The sequence below is a fragment of the Pelodiscus sinensis genome, chromosome 3, assembly GCF_052426305.1.
Source record: "Pelodiscus sinensis isolate ZL-2025 chromosome 3, ASM5242630v1, whole genome shotgun sequence".
Classification (NCBI taxonomy): domain Eukaryota; kingdom Metazoa; phylum Chordata; order Testudines; family Trionychidae; genus Pelodiscus; species Pelodiscus sinensis.
This window is the reverse complement of record NC_143054.1, coordinates 140,061,714-140,081,175: the sequence shown is the minus strand read 5'-3', so window position 1 is coordinate 140,081,175 and position 19,462 is coordinate 140,061,714. Positions and strand designations below refer to the sequence as shown.

Below are 19,462 nucleotides of genomic sequence, written 5' to 3'. Positions count from 1 at the left end.
GCATAAAGCCTTGACTTCTAGATGCTGGGACTGGACAAAAGGGGATATATCACTTGATAATTACCTGTCACAGGCCACTGTCAGAAGACAGGGTATTGGGCTAAAATGGACCATTGGTCTGACACAATATGGCCATTTTTAAATTCTTAATCTCTAGGGGCATGTCTACACTGCAGTGTTATTTCAAAACAACCAAGTGAGTGTCTACGCAGCAAGCCCGTTATTTCAAAATAATCCAAAATCTGTAACCCTCATTTCATGGGAAATAACACCTATTTCGAAATAGTTATTTTGAAATAGGGTATGTGTAGACAGCGCAGCTGTGGTTATTTTGAAATAAGTGGCCTCCAGAGATTCTCACAGGTGCCCTGGTGTCCACCATGTGCACACTCATCAGCACTCTAAAGCCTGCAGGGAAGGGGGAACTATAAAGGCGCAGGCTCTGGGAAAAAGGGCATGTAGCACAAGGAAAGCCCTGTGCCATGCAGCAGCACCGTGCACTTCTTTCCCTGCTGCCAGGAATAATCCCCATGCTCCCATCAAGCCAGCTCTCAACCCCCTGTCCAGAAGCAAAAGAGGAGGGCACCCCATCCTGGTCTGGTGCAGAGATACTAGAAAGAGGAGGCGAACCTCCAGGATCTCCGTACCAGGGACGGGAATGCCGACATATACGGCCAGATGGCCAATAGCCTGGACCAGAAGGGACACAGCTGCACCCAGGAGCAGGTGCACATGAGGGTGACGGAACTGAGGCAGGCCTACACCAAGGCCAAGGAGCACAGTTCCCACTCAGAGGCAGCATCCCACTCTTGTCAGTATTACAATCAGTTCCATCACATTCTGGGGGAGGGGGAGGGAGGAAGTCTCCTCCTTGTTGTGAGTTCTGGGCTGGAGACACTCATCATCAGCCTCCTGGAGAGTGTGACTGTGGATGAGGAGAAAATGTGGATGAGGATCATGTCACCCAGGGATCGGATGAAGGCCCATCAAATGAGTTCCATTACTTTCCCTAGACCCTAGAACCCTGGGGTTCCGCGGAGCACAACGAGGGGTTCCGCGAGGAGTTGGCGCTCCCCCGCCTCCTCTGAAAAAAAGAGAGAGAAAGCCGGCTAGCCAGCAAAGGCGTGGGCGGCGAGTTTTGTGGTGCCCACACTCCAGCAATATTTGGAGCTGGAGCGGGTTCCAACCCCCCCCCCCCCCCCCCGCGCGCATCCTTCCACTCCGGCCCCAGAGCGTCTCTTCCCCCGTCCCCGGACCCGTCCCTGCCATATGCAACCTTCCTTGAGCTCTCCCTTGCTGGCTGCTGCTGCCAGTGGGTGGAGAGACGCCCGGACGTGACATAACGTCACGGCCCGGGATTTTAAACTTGCTGGGCTGGGCGCTGTGATGCGCCGCATGGCTGAGTTGCAGGTTCAGAGTCCAGGGACAGAGCGCAGACTCCAGCCCCACAAAGTGGAAGGCAGAAGGTACGGGAGAGGGGGAAGAGGAGAGGGAGGGGAGGGAAGGGAAGGGGCTTGTGCGGAGGGGAAGAGGAAGGGCTGGGAGAGGAACGTGCTTCTGCAGAGGGGAAGGGGAAGGCACCAAAGGGACAGGGTGGAGGAAAGACAAATGGCAGGGGGCCAAGCGCAGACAATGAGGAAAAGGGCAGGAGGGGAGAGGTGTTAGTGGGAGTGGGGACAGGGTGATGCTGGGAGGGGAGAAGATAAGGGCATTGGGGGCTAGAGGTGTGAGGGGAAATGCTGGGAGAAGGCTTGAAAGAAGAGGTGGGCATGAGGAAGGCTGGAATGGAGCAAGTCATGTGAGAGGGCACAGGGGCATGAGGGGAATGGGAGCAGAGGGTGGTGAGGGGTGGGCATCAGGGAAAAATGGAGCAAAGGGGGCAGGGGAAGTGAGGGAAGGAGGAGGCACCAGGAGGGTGCAGGGGTAAGAGAAGGCGCAGGTGCCAAGGGATTCTGGGGGTAAAGCAGAAGGGCAGATACCTGCAGTGGAGGGACCACCATTAGAGGAGAGATGCAGGGCAGGTTTGTAGAGGGAGGTGTTAGAAGAGGGGATGAGGAGGGGTAGCTCACATGATCAGGGTGGGGCTACTGGAGAAGTGGGCACAGGGAGGAAAGATGGGCTGGTGGAGGGGGGTAGGTTGCAGGAGGGCTGAGGACAGTGAGAAGAGCAGGAGTCAGGACAGCAGAGGAGAGTGAGGAGTGGGGGGGGGGGGGCAGCAGGCACCAGGGGAGCTGACATGGCAGCAGAGGGAAAAGGTAGAGGTAGGTTTAAAAATATTTATTAATAACTTGGGTGGCACATCCAACAAGCCACATGAACTCAATACTGGTGCACAACACAAAATTCATTTTGCTCATGTGAGGAAACTCTTAGGCTGTGTCTACACTGGGGGTGTGTCTAGACTACATGCCGCCTTCGACGGAGGCATGTAGATTAGCCAGATCGGAAGAGGGAAATGAAGCCGCGATTAAAATAATCGCGGCTTCATTTAAATTTAAATGGCTGCCCCGATCTGCCGATCAGCTGTTTGTCGGCAGATCGGGGCAGTCTGGACGCGATGCGCCGACAAAGAAGCCTTTCTTCATCGGCACAGGTAAACCTGGTTTCACGAGGCTTACCTGTGCCGATGAAGAAAGGCTTCTTTGTCGGCGCGTCGCGTCCAGACTGCCCCGATCTGCCGACAAACAGCTGATCGGCAGATCGGGGCAGCCATTTAAATTTAAATGAAGCCGCGATTATTTTAATCGCGGCTTCATTTCCCTCTTCCGATCTGGCTAATCTACATGCCTCCGTCGAAGGAGGCATGTAGTCTAGACACACCCTGGTTGTTTCTTGTGCAAGAACAAATCCACTCTTCCATGTGCGAGCTGTGCTTTTGCACAAGAGCATCTATGGCAGTGTGAACACTCTCTTGCCCAAGAAAGTGCCGATGGCCACTTTAGCCATAGGGCTTTCTTGCTCAAGAAATTCATGTTGCCTATCTACACCGGCCTCTTGCGCAAGAATAGTTGCTCAAAAGGGCTTATTCCTGAGTGGGAACATCGTAGTTCTTGCGGAAGAAGCCCTGATTTCATACATGAGAACGTCAGTGTACTTGCACAAGAACACACGGCCAGTGTAGACAGGCAGCAAATTTTTGCGCAGGAGCGGCCGCTTTGGCGCAAGATTGTGCCAGTGTAGACACAGCCAAGGGGAGGGAGGAAGCAGGGGCAGGGAATCAGCACTGGCTCAGCATGCCTACATGGTTTGGGGGAAGATGCAGGGAAACTGAGCTCAGCTGGGTTGCAGAGTGGGGAGGTCTGGGGAGCTGGGCTGTGGGGTGGGGAGGGTGTGTGTGTGTGGAGCTCAGAGCTCAGTTTGACTGCAGGAAGAGGGAGGTGCCGGGAACCGGGGCTAGACTCAAGGGGAGGGAGGGACAGGGAATGGGCTCTTGGCTCAGCAGTTTTGTGGGGCTTGGAGGAGGTGCAGGGAAACTGGGATCAGCTGTGCTGTGGGGGAAGCATGCAGGGAACCAGTGCAGGGCTCAGCTGGGCTGAGGTGGATGGGGGAGGGCATACAGAACAGACAGGCAGCTCAGCTGGGCTGTGAGGGGCTGCAGGGAACTGGTGCTGCACTCCCTTGGATTGTGAGGGATGGTTTTGGGGGAAGTGCAGGGAACCAGCAGGGGTGGGAAGCTTAGTTCGGCTGCAGGGGATAGAGGTGCAAAGAAGCCTAGTGGGGAAGGGGGGAGGACCAGGAGCCCTGAAATGACCTCCCCTGGTCCAAAAATTCCTCATCTGGGACCAGTCAGGGAGATCAGGGAGGTCCAACTCCTACCCAAGTCCCCTCCTCGCACCCTCCCTCGTAGCCAGACACCCTACATCCAGCCTGCTTCAGCACCCTACCTACCACACAGACCTTGTCCCCTTCTGCCCCCCCAGCTCCCTCCCAGTCCCTGCACCCCATCCCAATCCCACTCCTTTGCAGCCCTGCCATCCACCCTATCACCGCCCTGGCCCCAACACCTTGCCTCACACCCCAGGACTCAGCACCGCCCCGGCCATCTGCCATCCACGCTAGCACCCAGTAGCACCCTGTTCCTTGTCCCAGCACCCTGCCAGTCACCCTAGTGCCCAGCAGGACCATGTCCCTGACCCCAGCACCCTGCCATCTGCCTGTCCCAGCACCTTGCCCCAGCACCCTGCCACCTGGGCCAGCATCCTTCCACCCAGCAGCACCCTCTCCCCAGCCCCAGCACCCACTAGCACTCTGTCCCCTACTCCCACCAGCACATTTGGGACCACATTAGTGAGGCTTGGGGGTTTTTGGAGGAGCTTTATTTGTTTTTTTGCATCTCACTTGTGTGGCCCCAACTGACTTTTCAGTGAGTCAGTGACCTTTGACTCAAAACAGGTTCCTCACCCCTCTCATATATAAAGACAAAGCTAAAACCTTTTGAGTTTGACATAATATTTAAAAATGAAGCCAGGCCAACAAGCCCCCATTTGGGACCAAACCCCCATTTCACTGCAGCATCATAACACTCCTGCACCACCTGACCCCAAATGTGAGCCTATCATACACTGGAATCCCCGTCCTGAGCCTCTTACATCCCCACACTCCTGCATCCCCACATCCTCATTCTGCCGCCACAACATTCCTCCACCATCCACACATCACAAATCTGCGTCCTGCGCCATAGAACTGGAAGAGACCTCAGAAGGTCATCAAGTCCAGCCCCCTGCTCTAGGCAGGACCAATTCAACTATATCAACCCGGCCAGGGCTTTGTCAAGCCGAGACTTAAACACCTCTAGGGATGGAGACTCCACTACTTCCCTAGGTAACCCATTCCAGTGCTTCACCACCCTCCTAGTGAAATAATGTTTCCTAATATCCAACCTGGACCTCCCCCACAACTTTAGAGCCCATCATACTCACAACCTTATTGCCCTGAGTCCCTCACATATCCAGCCCAAACTCCTACACCCTCATATCCACAAGCCCTGGCTTGCTTAGCACCCCAACCTTCCACCTGAACCCAACACTCCCCAGCCTAGAGCCCCCTCCCTGATCCAACAGCCCCTTCTCCTGCATCCAAATTCCCTCCCAGAGCTTGTACTTCTCACCCCTTTCCCACACCCAAATCCCTCATTCCCACCCCATACCTCACTCTCACTACGTTGAGACAGGTATAAGGGCTGGGGATAGCAAGTGATGGAGAGGAGGGGAACAGAGTGGATGAGGCCTCACAGAAGGGAGATGGGGGGGGGTGTCTTGGGGAAGGAATGTGATTTTCATGAATTGGTGGGTCCCTCTCTCCTCCCCCATTCCTACCTTTTTTTTTTTTGGCTTGACAAGCCATGGGGTTCCTCGAAATTCTGAAAAGCTGAAAAGGGTTCCTCGGCCAAATAAAATTGGGAAACACTGCCCTAGACACACACGGGGGAGGTGACGGGCAATGAGGGACTGCATATTCCTGGCTCAGCCTTCTCAGCCTGGGAATCGCACAGCAGCCTATGCGCAAGGGTTCACATATAGCACCAGTCTGGAGCACACCGCTACAATGAGGCTACCACACAGGAACCTTGAGCTGCTGCTCACAGGGCTCCTGCACAGGCCTGCCTTACTCCCAATCCTGCGGTAGGACACCTTCCCACCACAAGCCACTAAGGAGGATGGGGTCATGGACATACACACAGCAGTGCTGCACATGGCACACAGGCATGCCTGCACTCTCGGGGCAGCATCCACTCCTGGGCAAGGATGGCAAGGCAGAAGACACTGCCAGGAGGAGGAGGAGGAAGTGGAGGGGACCCCAGTAGCTCTCTCTCTCTCTCTCTCTCTCACACACACACACACCCACCCCTCCTCCACCTCCACGCAGGGATACAAGTCCTCTCCCTGTGGGATGCCGCCATTGCCGGACTCGGCATGTGCACAGCGTGAGCTGCCCTGGTGCCCCCTCCTGCACGCACGCACACTCCCAGGTCTGGCCCACACCTTCCCATGCCTGCTTGTCCCCGGGGTATGGGAGTAGCAAGGCTTCTCCCTCCACCCCCCCGGGACGTCTGTGCTCCTGCCGGAAAGGGACCACTGTCAAGGCCTCACATGGCCTTGCTCAAAACACATAGCCTTTGTCTGACCAGAGACCTTTCAGTATCAACTCATGAGGGCTACTCTTCATGCAGTGTCTCCTGGGATGACTGTCCTTTCCTTTGTTCTTCACAGTTGGGCCAGTTGCAAGTAAGGCATGAGCCACATCTCCTGCACCAGCCTCCCGACCCCACAAGGACCTCAAGCAGGAACACATAGCCTGCCTCCAGTCCCTTCAGCAGTCCCTGGTGCAGCAGGACTGTAGGATGGACAGAGATCTGGAGGAGCACTGGCCTGATCAGTAGCTGCACTGCTCCACCTAGCAGGAGCTGTCCCAGGAGGCCCAGAGCATGTGCACGGTATACAGCACTGCTGCCAACCAAATGTTCACTACGACTGAGCAGTCCAACAGCCACCCCTTTGCACCTGCTCCTTCCCAAGACCCCCCACCTCCGCTCCTACTCCTACTCCTCTCCCCACTCCTCCAACTTCTCCCCCCTCCCACACAAGGCAGTGGGACGACCCAAAGCAGGCACCAGTCCCAGCCCCAGCCCTAAACCTTTCCTCCCCCTTTCACCTCTCTCCTCCCTGCCAGGTTCTTTCCCCAGTTCTATTTACTCCAAATTGTTAAAAAAAGTGTATTCTTTCCAAACAAAAGGTCTGGTTTATTGTATCTGCAGGGGAGGAGAGAGGAAGGGGAAGGTGAGCAGGGAAAGGAGGGGTGCGGAAGGAAAGGCACAGAGGAGCAATGCAGAGGTCCCTTGTGAGGAGTCCCAGGGAGGAGTCTCACAGTTGTCCTTGTCTGAAACTCTCCCTCAGGGCCTCCCAGTTGTGCATAGCTCCGATTGGCTTGTTGGATGGCAGCTGTGCATAGCTGCTCAAAGGCCCTTCTGAGCTGCTAGGCTTCTGCCCCCCACCCTGGAAGGAACGTCTCCCCCTTGTTTTTGCACAGGTTGTGCAGGACACAGCAGGCTGACACCACCTGGGGGGCATTCCGTTTGCCGAGGTCCAGGCAGATGAGGAGACAGTAGAACCTCCCTTTGAGACAGGCCAAGGTACCCACCACAAAAATGAGGGCCCTGCTGAGTCTACCATTGAAATGTTCCTTGCTTTGGTCAAGATATCCCATGTAGGGCTTCATCAACCAGGGAGCAAAGGATAGGCTATGTCCCCTACGATGCACGTTGGCATGTTCACATCCCCCCACCCTGATGGTGTAGTCAGGGAAAAGTGTGCCAGCATGCAGCCTGTTCTAGACGATGCAGTTACAGAAGATACAGGCATCGTGCTCCTTCCCTGACCACGCGATGTTGATGTCAGCGAAGTAGCCTTGATAGTCCATAAGGGCCTTCAGGACCATGGAAAAGTACCCCTTCCGGCTGACATAATCTGATGCCCAGTGGTTGGGAGCCTGGATGGGGATGTGGGTGCCATCAAAACCCCCAACCCATACTTGGGGAAGCCCATGGCGGCAAAGCCAGCAACGATGGGTTCACGTCACCCAGGATGACGACCCTGCATAGTAGGATGGTGTTGATGACCCTCAACACCTGTAAAAGGATACAAACAGCAAATCACGAGGTTGCCAGGGCCTTTGGGAGGTCCTTGAGCTTAATCCTCTTTCCCACACTCTAGAACCAACCCCAACTTAGCCCACCCGGGGAATGGGGTTTCTGAAGGCAAGACTGGAAAGCCTTCCAGGGACAGAACTTCCACCACCTTCCACTTCCTTAAAGAACCCCATTCCAGCAGTTCACTGCCCTCCTGGGACAATAGCACAAGAACGCCATACCTGCATGACCATGGCCCTGACGGTTGATCTCCCCATGCCAAATTGGTTCCCAATTTGTCCGGTGTGGAGAGCTTCCAGAAGGCAATGACAATCCATTTCTGGAGGGGAATGGTGGGTCTCATGTGGGTGTCCCATCGCCTGAGGGCAGGGGCGGTCACTCACACAACTCCAGAAAGGTGTCCTTCCACATGCAGAAGTTCTAGAGCCACTGCTGGTCATCCCTGAGCCACTGCTGGTCGTCCCAGCGCTTCATGACAATGTGGTCCCACCAGTCTGAACTGGTGTCCTGTCACCAGAAATGGTGGTGCATGGTGTGCAAGGGAGGGCGGGAGGATCTGTGCTTTATGAGCAGCACATGTAGAAAGGAGAGGAGATGCCCCTCAGGGAACAGCGAGTCCTATTTCTGCAAAGCCATGAGGGCAGCCTTCAGTAACTGCACCAGAAGGTGTGGCAGCAAGTGTAAGAACTGACGACTGCTTTGCAACAGGTCCAGCTTGATGGCTGGAGTGCTGTGTTGTCCACAAGGGCAACCAGAGCACGCAGTGGGAAGAGTTTACTGTCCCTCAAGGAGGTAGGCAATGGAGAAGAGCCTCAGGCATGACTGTACAGGGGGTCCCTTTAAGCAAGATCCTCAGCTAGTTTTAGGAAGCAGCTACATGAAGTGACTACTGTCCTGATACCCAGCCACAAGTGCTTTTGGCGGGGCTTTAAATGCAATTCCAGCTCCAATGAGTGTGGACACTATTTTGAAATAGCTTGGTGCTTTTTCAATGGGTATTTGTAGTGTGGATGTGCTATTTCAAAATAAGCCATCTTAGAGTTTTTATTCTAAAATAACATATTTTGAAATAAGTTTGTAGTGTAGATATACACTAAAGAATCTAGAGGATTAAAAAAAGTTGTGTATTTTTTTTCTCTCTCTGCGTGTGTGTCAGACTATTAATATGAAAAAGAAGTTTAAACAGATTTAGACAATACAAAGTATTTCAATACCCGCATCATGTCTATACCACTGTTGTCCAGTCCCACCATCTACAAGCCAAGGCTTAGGGATATCCAGAGCATGGGGTTGTGCCCTGACCATCTTGGCTAATAGCCATTTATGGACCTATGCTCCTTGAACTCACTTAAATTATTTTTTGAATCCATCACACTTTTTGCCTTCACAACATCTCCCAGCAATGAGTTCTACAGGTTGTCTGTGCATTGTATGAAGCAGAACTTTATTTGTTTTAAACCTGCCTATTCATTTCATTATGTGACCCCGGATCATATGTAAGGATTAAGGACACTACTTCAGCCACTTTCTCCCTACCATTCATAATTTTTTATAGACCTCTGTCACAACTAGGGCTTTATTTCAAAATAACCACTCTTAGGTCAAATTTATAAGAAGAGCATCCATACTACTAAGCCAGTTATTTTGAAATAGGGGGCCGATTATTTCGAAATCTTTACTCCTGCTTTTCTTGGAGAATAACGCTAATTTTGAAATATTAATATTTTGAAATAGCATTAGTGTTGACATTCTGGTGCTGCTATTTCAAAATAACTGCTCCCTGGAGTAATTCAACCTAATTATTCCCCAGTGCTTCCTGGGGCTCTAAGTCAAGGTAGCGCATCCACATTAACAGAGCCTGCCTCAGACTGATTTCCAGGCTTCTCCATAGTGTGGACATGCTATTTTGATTTTAACAAGTTGATTGTTAAGTAGATTTTAGTTATTTTGAAATAGTTTCCTAGCGTCAACATGGCCTAAAGTGCCACAGTACTCCTTGTTGTTTTGGCAGATACAGACTATCACTGCTACCCCTCTAAGAACTCAATTTAGGACAGACCCTCAGATTTGTCACCTAAAAAGAATGACTTCTGTGGGAGAACCTTCTTCACATTGTCTGTAACTAAGACAGATGCAAAGACTTTATTTAGCTTCTCCTACTCATGTCGGAATTCTGCACCAAAAAGTTAAAAAGTCTGCACATGATTTGAAAGTTCTACATATTTTGTTTGTCAAAACAACAATATAATATGTCAGTTTCAATTATTTTGATAATTTATTTCAACATGGCTATCAGCAAATATGTCTTTAACATTGAAGAAAGCAAACAAGATTCAGGAAATGTTTTTTGAGAGGGACACCTTACTTGACATATTAATATAGAACTTTAAGTAATTAAACTACAATACAGGAACAAAATCTCATAAAAAACTATTAAGCATTTCCTAAACACAGATAGTTCTGCCCATGGAAGGTCCGCTCTAAACCAGAATTTGCAACATAAATGTACCAGGAATTAAGACAATATAGAACCCAGAAAAAAAAAGTGGCTCCTTGACACTCACTGAACAAAACATTGTTGAAATAGTTCAGAAATATTTTATGTTAGCATAAGTTATACATTTCTGCATAGCGATGTCAAAAACAATAGCAATATAATTCAGATATTTATATGTAAAATGATAGATTGGGAAATGTACATACTAAACAGGCCTTACATCAAAATAAGAGGCTTATACTAGAGCTTTTACACTCAGCAAACTAAATAATCAGACCTATATCAAAATTTTAAAAAATTATCAAATTTATATATAAATAAAAATGTGAGGAAAATACTCCCCAAAGTTCCTGATTTTAAATGGCACATTTTTAGAATGATATTTCTGTTCAGACGAGCTAATTTAAACAAAAAACAATTTTAATAGAAAGAAAAATATAAGTATGTTTACAGTAAAGCAGATTTTTTCCCCTAATTGAATGGTCAGTGAATCATCTCATTAGAGGAAGATCCTTAGGATAAGTAGGGCACAATAGGCTCATCATGGTGTCCACCTCAAAAAACAGAAAGAGGAAAAAAACATTCCTGGAGGAGAAAGGAGGTCATGCAATCAGCAAGTATTCACTCTAGAGACAGGCAAGAAGTGCACACAGGAAGAAGGACTTAAGACAGTGAGATCTAATTATAAAAATCAAGAAATATAGCAACACAAATTAACATCCCTGGTTCATTACCAGGTACCCTAGATCAGTGGTTCCCAATCCTTTTTACACAATGGACTGGCAAACCCATTCATAAATTTTTGATGGCCCAGTTACATTGTATTTGCATATTCACTATGCAAATAATGAATATGCAAATAAAATGTTACCTGTCTGCGGCAGCCACCTGCCATGAGGTGACTGCTGGGCCTGAAGCCAGCTGTTTGCAGTGGCTCTAGGGACGAGGGGTACACCAGTCTCACATGCACCCATGGGCAGCCCGGAGGTGGTGATTTTAATCTCCCCTATATGTTTCTGATGCCTGAATGGATGCACCCACTTGAGGGCCATTTCTTAGGAGAGGCACGTGACCCCTCCCACAGCTTCCCTTCACTATCAGAATCAATCTACGGTGGCATTCTCGGAAATGCTTCCAGTTCCACGCTCAGGGCCAGGTAGACAGGCAGAGCTTCAGAGTCTCAATGCGTGGATGAGACGATGGTATAGGGAAGAGGGGTTTGGATTTATTAGGAACTGGGGACACTTTTGGGAGAGGGGGAACCTATACAGGAAGGGTGGAACCAGACTGCTGGCACTAAACATTAAAAAGGCCGTAGAGCAGTTTTTAAACTAAGAGATGGGGGAAAGCCGACTGGTGCGGAGATGCACGTAAATCGGATGAAGACTTCTCTTAGAGGAGAATCCATTGATAGAGATTCTCTAAGCTGTAGTCAGAAAGAAAGGAGGGGAGAGGACAAACCATGGGCTAGAGCAGACAAACAACCGCATATAAAGGAATCCAATGCATAAGGGAAGGGCAGACAAATAAGCAGTGGCAAATTTCTATAGTGCTTCTACACAAATGCTAGGAGTCTGACTAATAAGATGGGTGAACTAGAGTACCTCATATTAAAGGAGGAGATTGACATAATAGGCATCACTGAAACCTGGTGGAATGAGGAAAATCTGTGGGACACAATCATACCAGGATATAAAATATATCGAAAGGATAGAGCAGTCCGGCTGGGTGGCAGAGTGGCACTGTATGTGAAAGATAACGTAGAATCAAATGAAATAAAAATATTAAATGAATCAACATGTTCAATAGAATCACTATGGATAGTAATTCCATGCTCTAATAATAAGAAATTAGCAGTAGGGATATATTACCGACCACCTGACCAGGACAGCGATACTGACATTGAAATGCTGAGAGAGATTAGAGAGGCTATCAAAATAAAGAACTCTATAATAATGGGGGATTTTAATTACCCCCATATTGACTGGATACATGTCACCTCAGGAAGAGAAGCAGGGATAAAATTTCTCAATGGGCTTAATAACTGCTTCTTGGAGCAGCTGGTACAGGAACCCACAAGGGGAGAGGCAATTCTCGATTTAGTCCTGAGTGGAGCACAGGATCAGGTCCAGGAGATAACCGTTACAGGACCACTTGGGAATAGTGACCATAATATGATAACATTTAACATTCCCGTGGTGGGAAGAACACCTCAGCAGTCCAGCACTCTGGCATTTAATTTCAAAAAGGGGAATTATGCAAAAATGAGGAGGTTAGTTAAACAGAAATTAAAAGGCACAATCACTAGAGCCAAATCCCTGAAAGCTGCATGGAAACTTTTTAAAGACACCATAATAGAGGCCCAACTTAAATGTATACCCCAAATTAAAAAACATAGCAAGAGACCTAAAAAGGAGTCACCATGGCTTAACCACCATGTAAAAGAAGCAGTGAGGGACAAAAAGGCATATTTTAAGAAGTGGAAATCCAATCCTAGTGAGATAAATAGAAAGGAACATAAACACTGTCAAATCAAGTGTAAAAATGTAATAAGAAAAGCAAAAAAAGATTTTGAGGAACAGCTAGCCAAAAACTCTCAAAGACATAACAAAATGGTTTTTAAGTACATTAGAAGCAGGAAGCCTGCTAAAAAACCTGTGGGTCCCCTAGATGTTCGAGCTATAAAAGGAGCAATCAAGGATGATAAAGCCATTGAAGAAAAACTAAATGATTTCTTTGCTTCAGTCTTCACGGCTGAGGACGTTGGGGAGATTCCCAAATCTGCACCGTCCTTTGTGGGTGATGAATCTGAGGAACTGTCCCAAATTGAGGTGTCATTAGAGGAGGTTTTGGAACAAATAGAAAAACTTAATGTTAACAAATCTCCGGGACCAGATGGCATTCATCCAAGGGTTCTAAAAGAACTCAAATGGGAAGTTGCTAAACTATTATCTGTGGTTTGTCACCTATCTTTTAAATCGGCTTCCGTACCTAATGACTGGAAGGTAGCCAATGTAACACCAATATTTAAAAAGGGCTCTAGGGGCGATCCTGGCAATTACAGACAGGTAAGTCTAACTTCAGTACCGGGCAAATTAGTCAAAACAATAGTAAAGAATAAAATTGTGAGGCATGTAGAAGAACATAATTTGTTGGACAAAAGTCAACATGGTTTCTGTAAAGGGAAATCATGTCTTACTAATCTATTAGAGTTCTTTGAAAGGGTTAACAAACATGGAGACAAGGGGGATCCAGTAGATATAGTATACTTAGATTTTCAGAAAACCTTAGACAAGATTCCTCACCAAAGGCTCTTGTGTAAATTATACGGCAATGGGATAAGAAGGAAGGTCCTTTCTTGGATTGAGAACTGGTTAAAAGACAGGAAACAAAGGGTAGGAATAAATGGTAAATTTTCAGAACGGAGAGGGGTAACTGGTGGTGTCCCCCAAGGGTCAGTCCTCAGACCAATCCTTTTCAACTTATTCATAAATGATCTGGAGAAAGGGGTAAGCAGTGAGGTGGTAAAGTTTGCGGATGATACCAAACTGTTTAGGATAGTCAAGACAGAAGCAGACTGTGAGGGACTCCAAAAAGATCTCACCAAAGTGAGTGATTGGGCAACGAAATGGCAAATGAAATTTAATGTGGATAAGTGTAAAGTAATGCACATTGGGAAAAATAACCCCAACTATACGTACAGTATTATGGGGGCTAATTTGGCTATGACAAATCAGGAAAGAGATCTTGGAGTTATCGTGGACAGTTCTCTGAAAACTTCCATGCAGTGTGCAGTGGCAGTCAAAAAGGCAAATAGGATGCTAGGAATTATTAAGAAAGGGATAGAAAATAAGACACAGAATATCTTACTGCCCCTGTATAAAACTATGGTACGCCCACATCTTGAATACTGTGTACAGATGTGGTCTCCTCACCTCAAAAAAGATATTTTGGCCTTGGAAAGAGTTCAGAAAAGGGCAACTAAAATGATTAGGGGTTTGGAACGGGTCCCATATGAAGAGAGGTTAAAGCGACTGGGACTTTTCAGTTTAGAGAAGCGGAGACTGAGGGGGGATATGATAGAGGTATATAAAATCATGAGTGGTGTGGAGAGGGCGGATAAAGAAAAGTTATTTATTAGTTCCCATAATAGAAGAACTAGAGGACACCAAATGAAATTAATGGGTAGGTCTAAAACTAATAAAAGAAAGTTCTTCTTCACACAGCGTGGAACTCCCTGTCAGAGGAGGCTGTTAAGGCTAGGACTATAACAGAGTTTAAAGAGAAGCTAGATAATTTCATGGAGGTTAGGTCCATAAAAGGCTATTAGCCAGGGGATAGAAATGGTGTCCCTAGCCTCTGTTCGTCAGAGAACATAAGAATGGCCGTACTGGGTCAGACCAAAGGTCCATTCAGCCCAGTATCCTGTCCGCCAACAGTGGCCAGCACCAGGTGCCCCAGAGAGGGTGGACCGAAGATAATGATCAAGCGATTTGTCCCCAGTCATCCTTCTCCAGCCTCTGTTTGTCATCCTTCGGTCCACCCTCTCTGGGGCACCTGGTGCTGGCCACTGTCGGCGGACAGGATACTGGGCTGGATGGACCTTTGGTCTGACCCAGTCCAGCCGTTCTTATGCAATTACTCTGTAGGGAAAAAACAAAACATCTGCAAGGAACTGTCATTTTGCACTTGGGCCATGGTATAGAATTCCTTCAGGAGTATTCTATATAATGGTCTTATCTTCCTTGAGTGATTCTTTGCACCCCTCCACCACAGTAGTGCCAGTGATTGGCAGGCTTCTTGTTTCTGATGAACATAACGTGTCTGGCTGCTAGTCTGATTCTTTTGCTAAATGCTCCTCAATATTTTTCTGCCTGCCTAATTCTACTTTTATATTTGATTCACCACAGTTTAATATATTTCATGAATGAAGCACACTCACTTTAGTCTTATATTTTTTAGTAGATTTTCATCCTGGTTCTAGCTTCATCATAGGCCACATGTAAATCCCTAATCACGTCTGAATAAACATGTTCGCCTGGCCACTAGTTATGTTTATGCAATGATGAGTCATATTCCTATGGTAGAGAATTGCGGGGAGGTGGGAGAGATGTTGGCTACTAGTTAAACTACAGGTGGCACAACGCTGCTTTATCCAAAGCAATAGGGCATATCTTGTGATGTAAAGGCAGCTTTCTCAAGACACATTTTGGGACCCCCGAGCCATTGACGCAGCCCCGCCAGCCTATTCCCCACACTGTAACACAGCGTGACGTCCGCGCAATCCCAGCTTCCCGATACTTCCAATATTGTGGCCGCAAGTTACAACACCGCAGCGAGCGGGCGGGCGGGGGAGCAGCTTCCACTTGTGTCACCGGCACGGATGGGTCACTGTGCGCTCGGCGCAGCCCTGGCCGGCTCCGACATGGGGGGAGGAGACCAGCCCGCCAGGCCGGGGCTCGTGCCACGCAGACGGAGCCGCAGCCCGGGTTTGGCAGGGAGGCGGTTACGTTTCATTCCCACCCACCTCAAGCGGCCAGAGACGCTGCCGGGCCGGGGCGCTCGCCCCACCCCCACAGGCTTAGCGGGGCGGGAGTCGCCGCCCTCCGCCAAACACAGCAGCGCCCCCGGGGCCGCCCGCTCGGCCACTGCCGGGTCGGAACCGCGCGCCCGCCCGGCCCCGCTCTCACCTTCCGCTTCGGCCGAGGAGACGAAGGTGAAGTCCCCGTTGCTGGGCGCGTACAGGGGCGGCGGCAGCTGGGGACCCGGAGGCTGCATCGCCCCCCCCCCGCTGCGGGGCCGGCGAAGGCGCGACCGAGAGGAAGGGGCACAGGCCGCGGGCCTCCCCGCAGCTCTCGCTCAGTGGGCCGGGCAGGCGGCACCCCCTCCTGTGACAGGACAACAACAACGCCACTGCCCTTCCGATTGGCTGTTTGTGAGACGCCGTCTGATTGGCTGCTCACGCGGCCATCCCGACTTATTCTCTGGACGGTGTCTCCAGGACCTAAATGTAAAACTCCTTCTGATTGGTGGATACATCCAGGATTGAAGTTGGGAAGAGACACTCACTCTGGTGGGTGCTATTTTGTTCCGTATCTTCCCCTCTGCTTATTTCCGTTTGGTTTATTCCATAAGAACAGCCGGGGCCAGCAGCTGTCACTCAACACAGTTCACTGCTGTTCTCAGCCAGTTCCACCTTGCCTGCCCCCAGCTACCGCTGCCCTTCCTCACCCCCCCAACCATCATCATCATCACCTCCCAATCAAAGCCACCTCCCATTGCTTCTCACACGATCCACTTCTTATTACTTGTCTGCCTGGCTCCCGGCCTGCATTTTTCCCACTACGCACCCCTTGCCCTTCTTGCCCCCTTAAGGCTGCCCCCTATCCCTGCCACTGCCCCCCATGGTTTTCATAGCCACTGAAACTACCCCTCACTGCAGAACTGTAATCCAGAATCTGTATAATTGTTTTAAAATTAAATAATGTATGTTTCTGGCCCTTTCGGGTTGCAGATAACCACGAGAATGGACACAAGTGCAAGTCAATGCAGAGTTGCCCTGCTGAACCTGCAAACAGTCTGCAAAATAGTTCTTAAAACATGTGACTTGCCCCATCCATCTCATTCAGGCCCCTTTGGATTTTTCAATACTGTGGTTTGTGAAATACACACATTTTCAAAGATGTTGTAGAGCTTAGCATTTTCCTCATGGCCAGTCATTTTGTTCTTCATCTACCTTGCCTGCCTACCAGGCTGTATTGCCTCTCAGATATCTTTTTGTTGTACTATTTTATTTCTGAAAAATTGCATCAACAAAAAATGTAACACACATAATTGTATGATATGCCAACTGATTGTTCATACATGTTCTTGAAGTAATACAAACTTAATTAATTAAAAAAGCAGTCTGCACCCATCACTGGCAACTAAGGACTACACAAGTCTGGGCAAAGGATTAGGTCTAAAGCAGGGACTGTCCCTGTCCTTCATAGACAGTCTTTTTGCCAGTGTAGACCCAGTCAAGCTCACACACATACCTATTAGCAGAGAAAGAAGAAAGTCCTCCTTTCCATGCTTATATAGAGCAGGAAAACAGTGGATTTTCTGCTAAACAGCCTTTACTCTATAAATGCCTTTTGATGTCATGTCATATATAAGAGATATGGAGGGACTTTGCCTTTCCTCCAGCCGTTCAACTGATCAAAATTATTCTCTCAAACTTTCTCCTCTTTAGTTTTCTGTTATGATTTATACCTGGTTTTCTGGGTTTTTTTGTTTAAGCCACCAGAGAGCACCATAGTATTACTTTTGCTATACCCAAGCTTACCAAAAACAAGTAGTCCTGTGGCACCTTAGAGACTAACTAGTATCCACATCTTCAGATGAGATGATCTTGTGTATCATGTCCAGGATGGTCCCCTGAGAACGATATGCAGCAACCTGCATGGAACTTGGAAGGAAGACCACAAGTGGTAGGAAGGAAGAATTTGGAGGAGGCACCAGGAAGTCAGTTTGTGAAAGTGTGGTTTGAATGCTAGCTTCAATGCAGCATCTGTGTAAATACAGGTTGGATCTCTCTAGTTAGGCATCTTTGGGACCTGACCTGTCCCAAACAAGGGGATTTGCTGGACAAGAGGAGGTCCCTTGCTACCGACTCCCCATATCACCTTTTCTCCCCACTGCCAGCCCCACTCGCTCCCTTGTTGGGCTACTGTACTGCTGCAGCCTCAGCAGCCCGAACTGCCCCGGCCCCAACCCCGCTATTGGGACGGCTGCATCTCCAGCCCCGGCCCTGCTATCAGGGCTGCTATGGCTGCCGCATCTCTGGCTCTGGCCCCGCTACCACGGCTGCCACAACTATCATATCCCCAGCCCTGCTACTGGGGTTGCCATGGACCCTGCTGCGCTCCCGGGGCTCCGGCGCTGGTCCCAGCCCCGCCAGGCCCCAAGCCGCCATTCCTCTACCCACTGGGGTTCCCATCAAGGACTACCTGGTCCAGAAACACCCATGGTCCTGCCGGACCACAGATGTTGCTGGATGAAATAGTCCAGGTTTTGGGAGGTCCAACCTGTAGTTTTCTTAATAAAGACCCAGTTTAGTTTTAGAAACATGGACAATCCGGTATTTTTGCCTCCAGTCTGGTAAAAAAAAATTGCAGAAAATACCAGACATCTAAAATGTCCAGTATTTTTGGATTTTTTCCAGGCCAGGAGGCAAAAATCCTGGTCTGTCCGGGTCAATACCGGACACCTGGCAACCCTACACACACTCAGCAACTGGGCCTAGCCCCCTGTTTCCCCCCCCCACACACGCACACACACTTGGTTCTGCAGGGGAGCTGTCTGGCCCAGAGCAGGGAGAAAAGATGGGCCATGCTGCGTTTTTTTAAAATTTGTATTTATTTTTTGCTCAACAACTTTGGTCTTCCACCTTTTTTTTCCTTAACAGAATTTTTTTGCAGTGGGTTTTTTTTTTGGGGGGGGGGGGGGGGAGGGTGTGTGTTCGGTATTTTTGCTTCAACCATCTGGCAACCCTAAGTGTACATCACATACATATATATCAGTTCAACACATCCTCTTGTGAAGACTCATGCCTCTGAGCTCTCAAATGATAGTAATCTTCTGCTGGAACCACCTTGAAGGACAGTGAGGGAACACTACTTGTTCTCTCCTGAGAATATTCATTGTTACTGGTTCAAGGCCAAGGTGTACCTTCATTGCCAGTAGAAATAGCTGCACACTGGGCATTTGATTATTGTAATTAGCTAACGGTCTAAACAATTGTTAATCAGAACTGGTTTTATTTTACAGCTAGCTACACTGAGAATACCAATATGCTGTTGTCAGAGGATATTGCACAGTATATTCTCTGTGTAATCAAAAGATTAGGTCATACAAATAATGGATCTACTGCAAATAGTTGTGGGCTTGGATATACAGGCAGTCCCCGGGTTACGTACAAGATAGGGACTATAGGTTTGTTCTTAAGTTGAATTTGTATGTAAGGGTATGTCTACACTACCCCGCTAGTTCGAACTAGCGGGGTAATGTATGCATACCGCACTTGCTAATGAAGCCCGGGATTTGAATTTCCCGGGCTTCATTAGCATAAGCGGGGAGCCGCCATTTTTAAATCCCCGCTGCTTCGAACCCCGTGTAGCGCGGCTACACGGGGCTCGAACTAGGTAGTTCGGACTAGGGTCCTATTCCGAACTACCGGTACTCCTCGTGAAACGAGGTGTACCGGTAGTTCGGAATAGGCACCCTAGTCCGAACTACCTAGTTCGAGCCCCGTGTAGCCGCGCTACACGGGGTTCGAA

At 49.0% G+C, this 19,462-nt stretch overlaps 1 protein-coding gene across 1 annotated transcript in view; it reads right to left on the bottom strand.

The window, feature by feature from the left end:
• The window catches only part of YIPF4 (Yip1 domain family member 4), a 31,360-nt gene extending 15,285 nt beyond the window's left edge, over positions 1–16,075 (bottom strand). The window contains exon 1 of the mRNA XM_075924969.2: positions 15,833–16,075. Coding sequence (XP_075781084.2) covers positions 15,833–15,920 — 88 coding nt within the window. The 5' untranslated portion in view covers positions 15,921–16,075. The remainder of the gene's footprint in view (positions 1–15,832) is intronic.
• Positions 16,076–19,462: the final 3,387 nt, after the last annotated feature.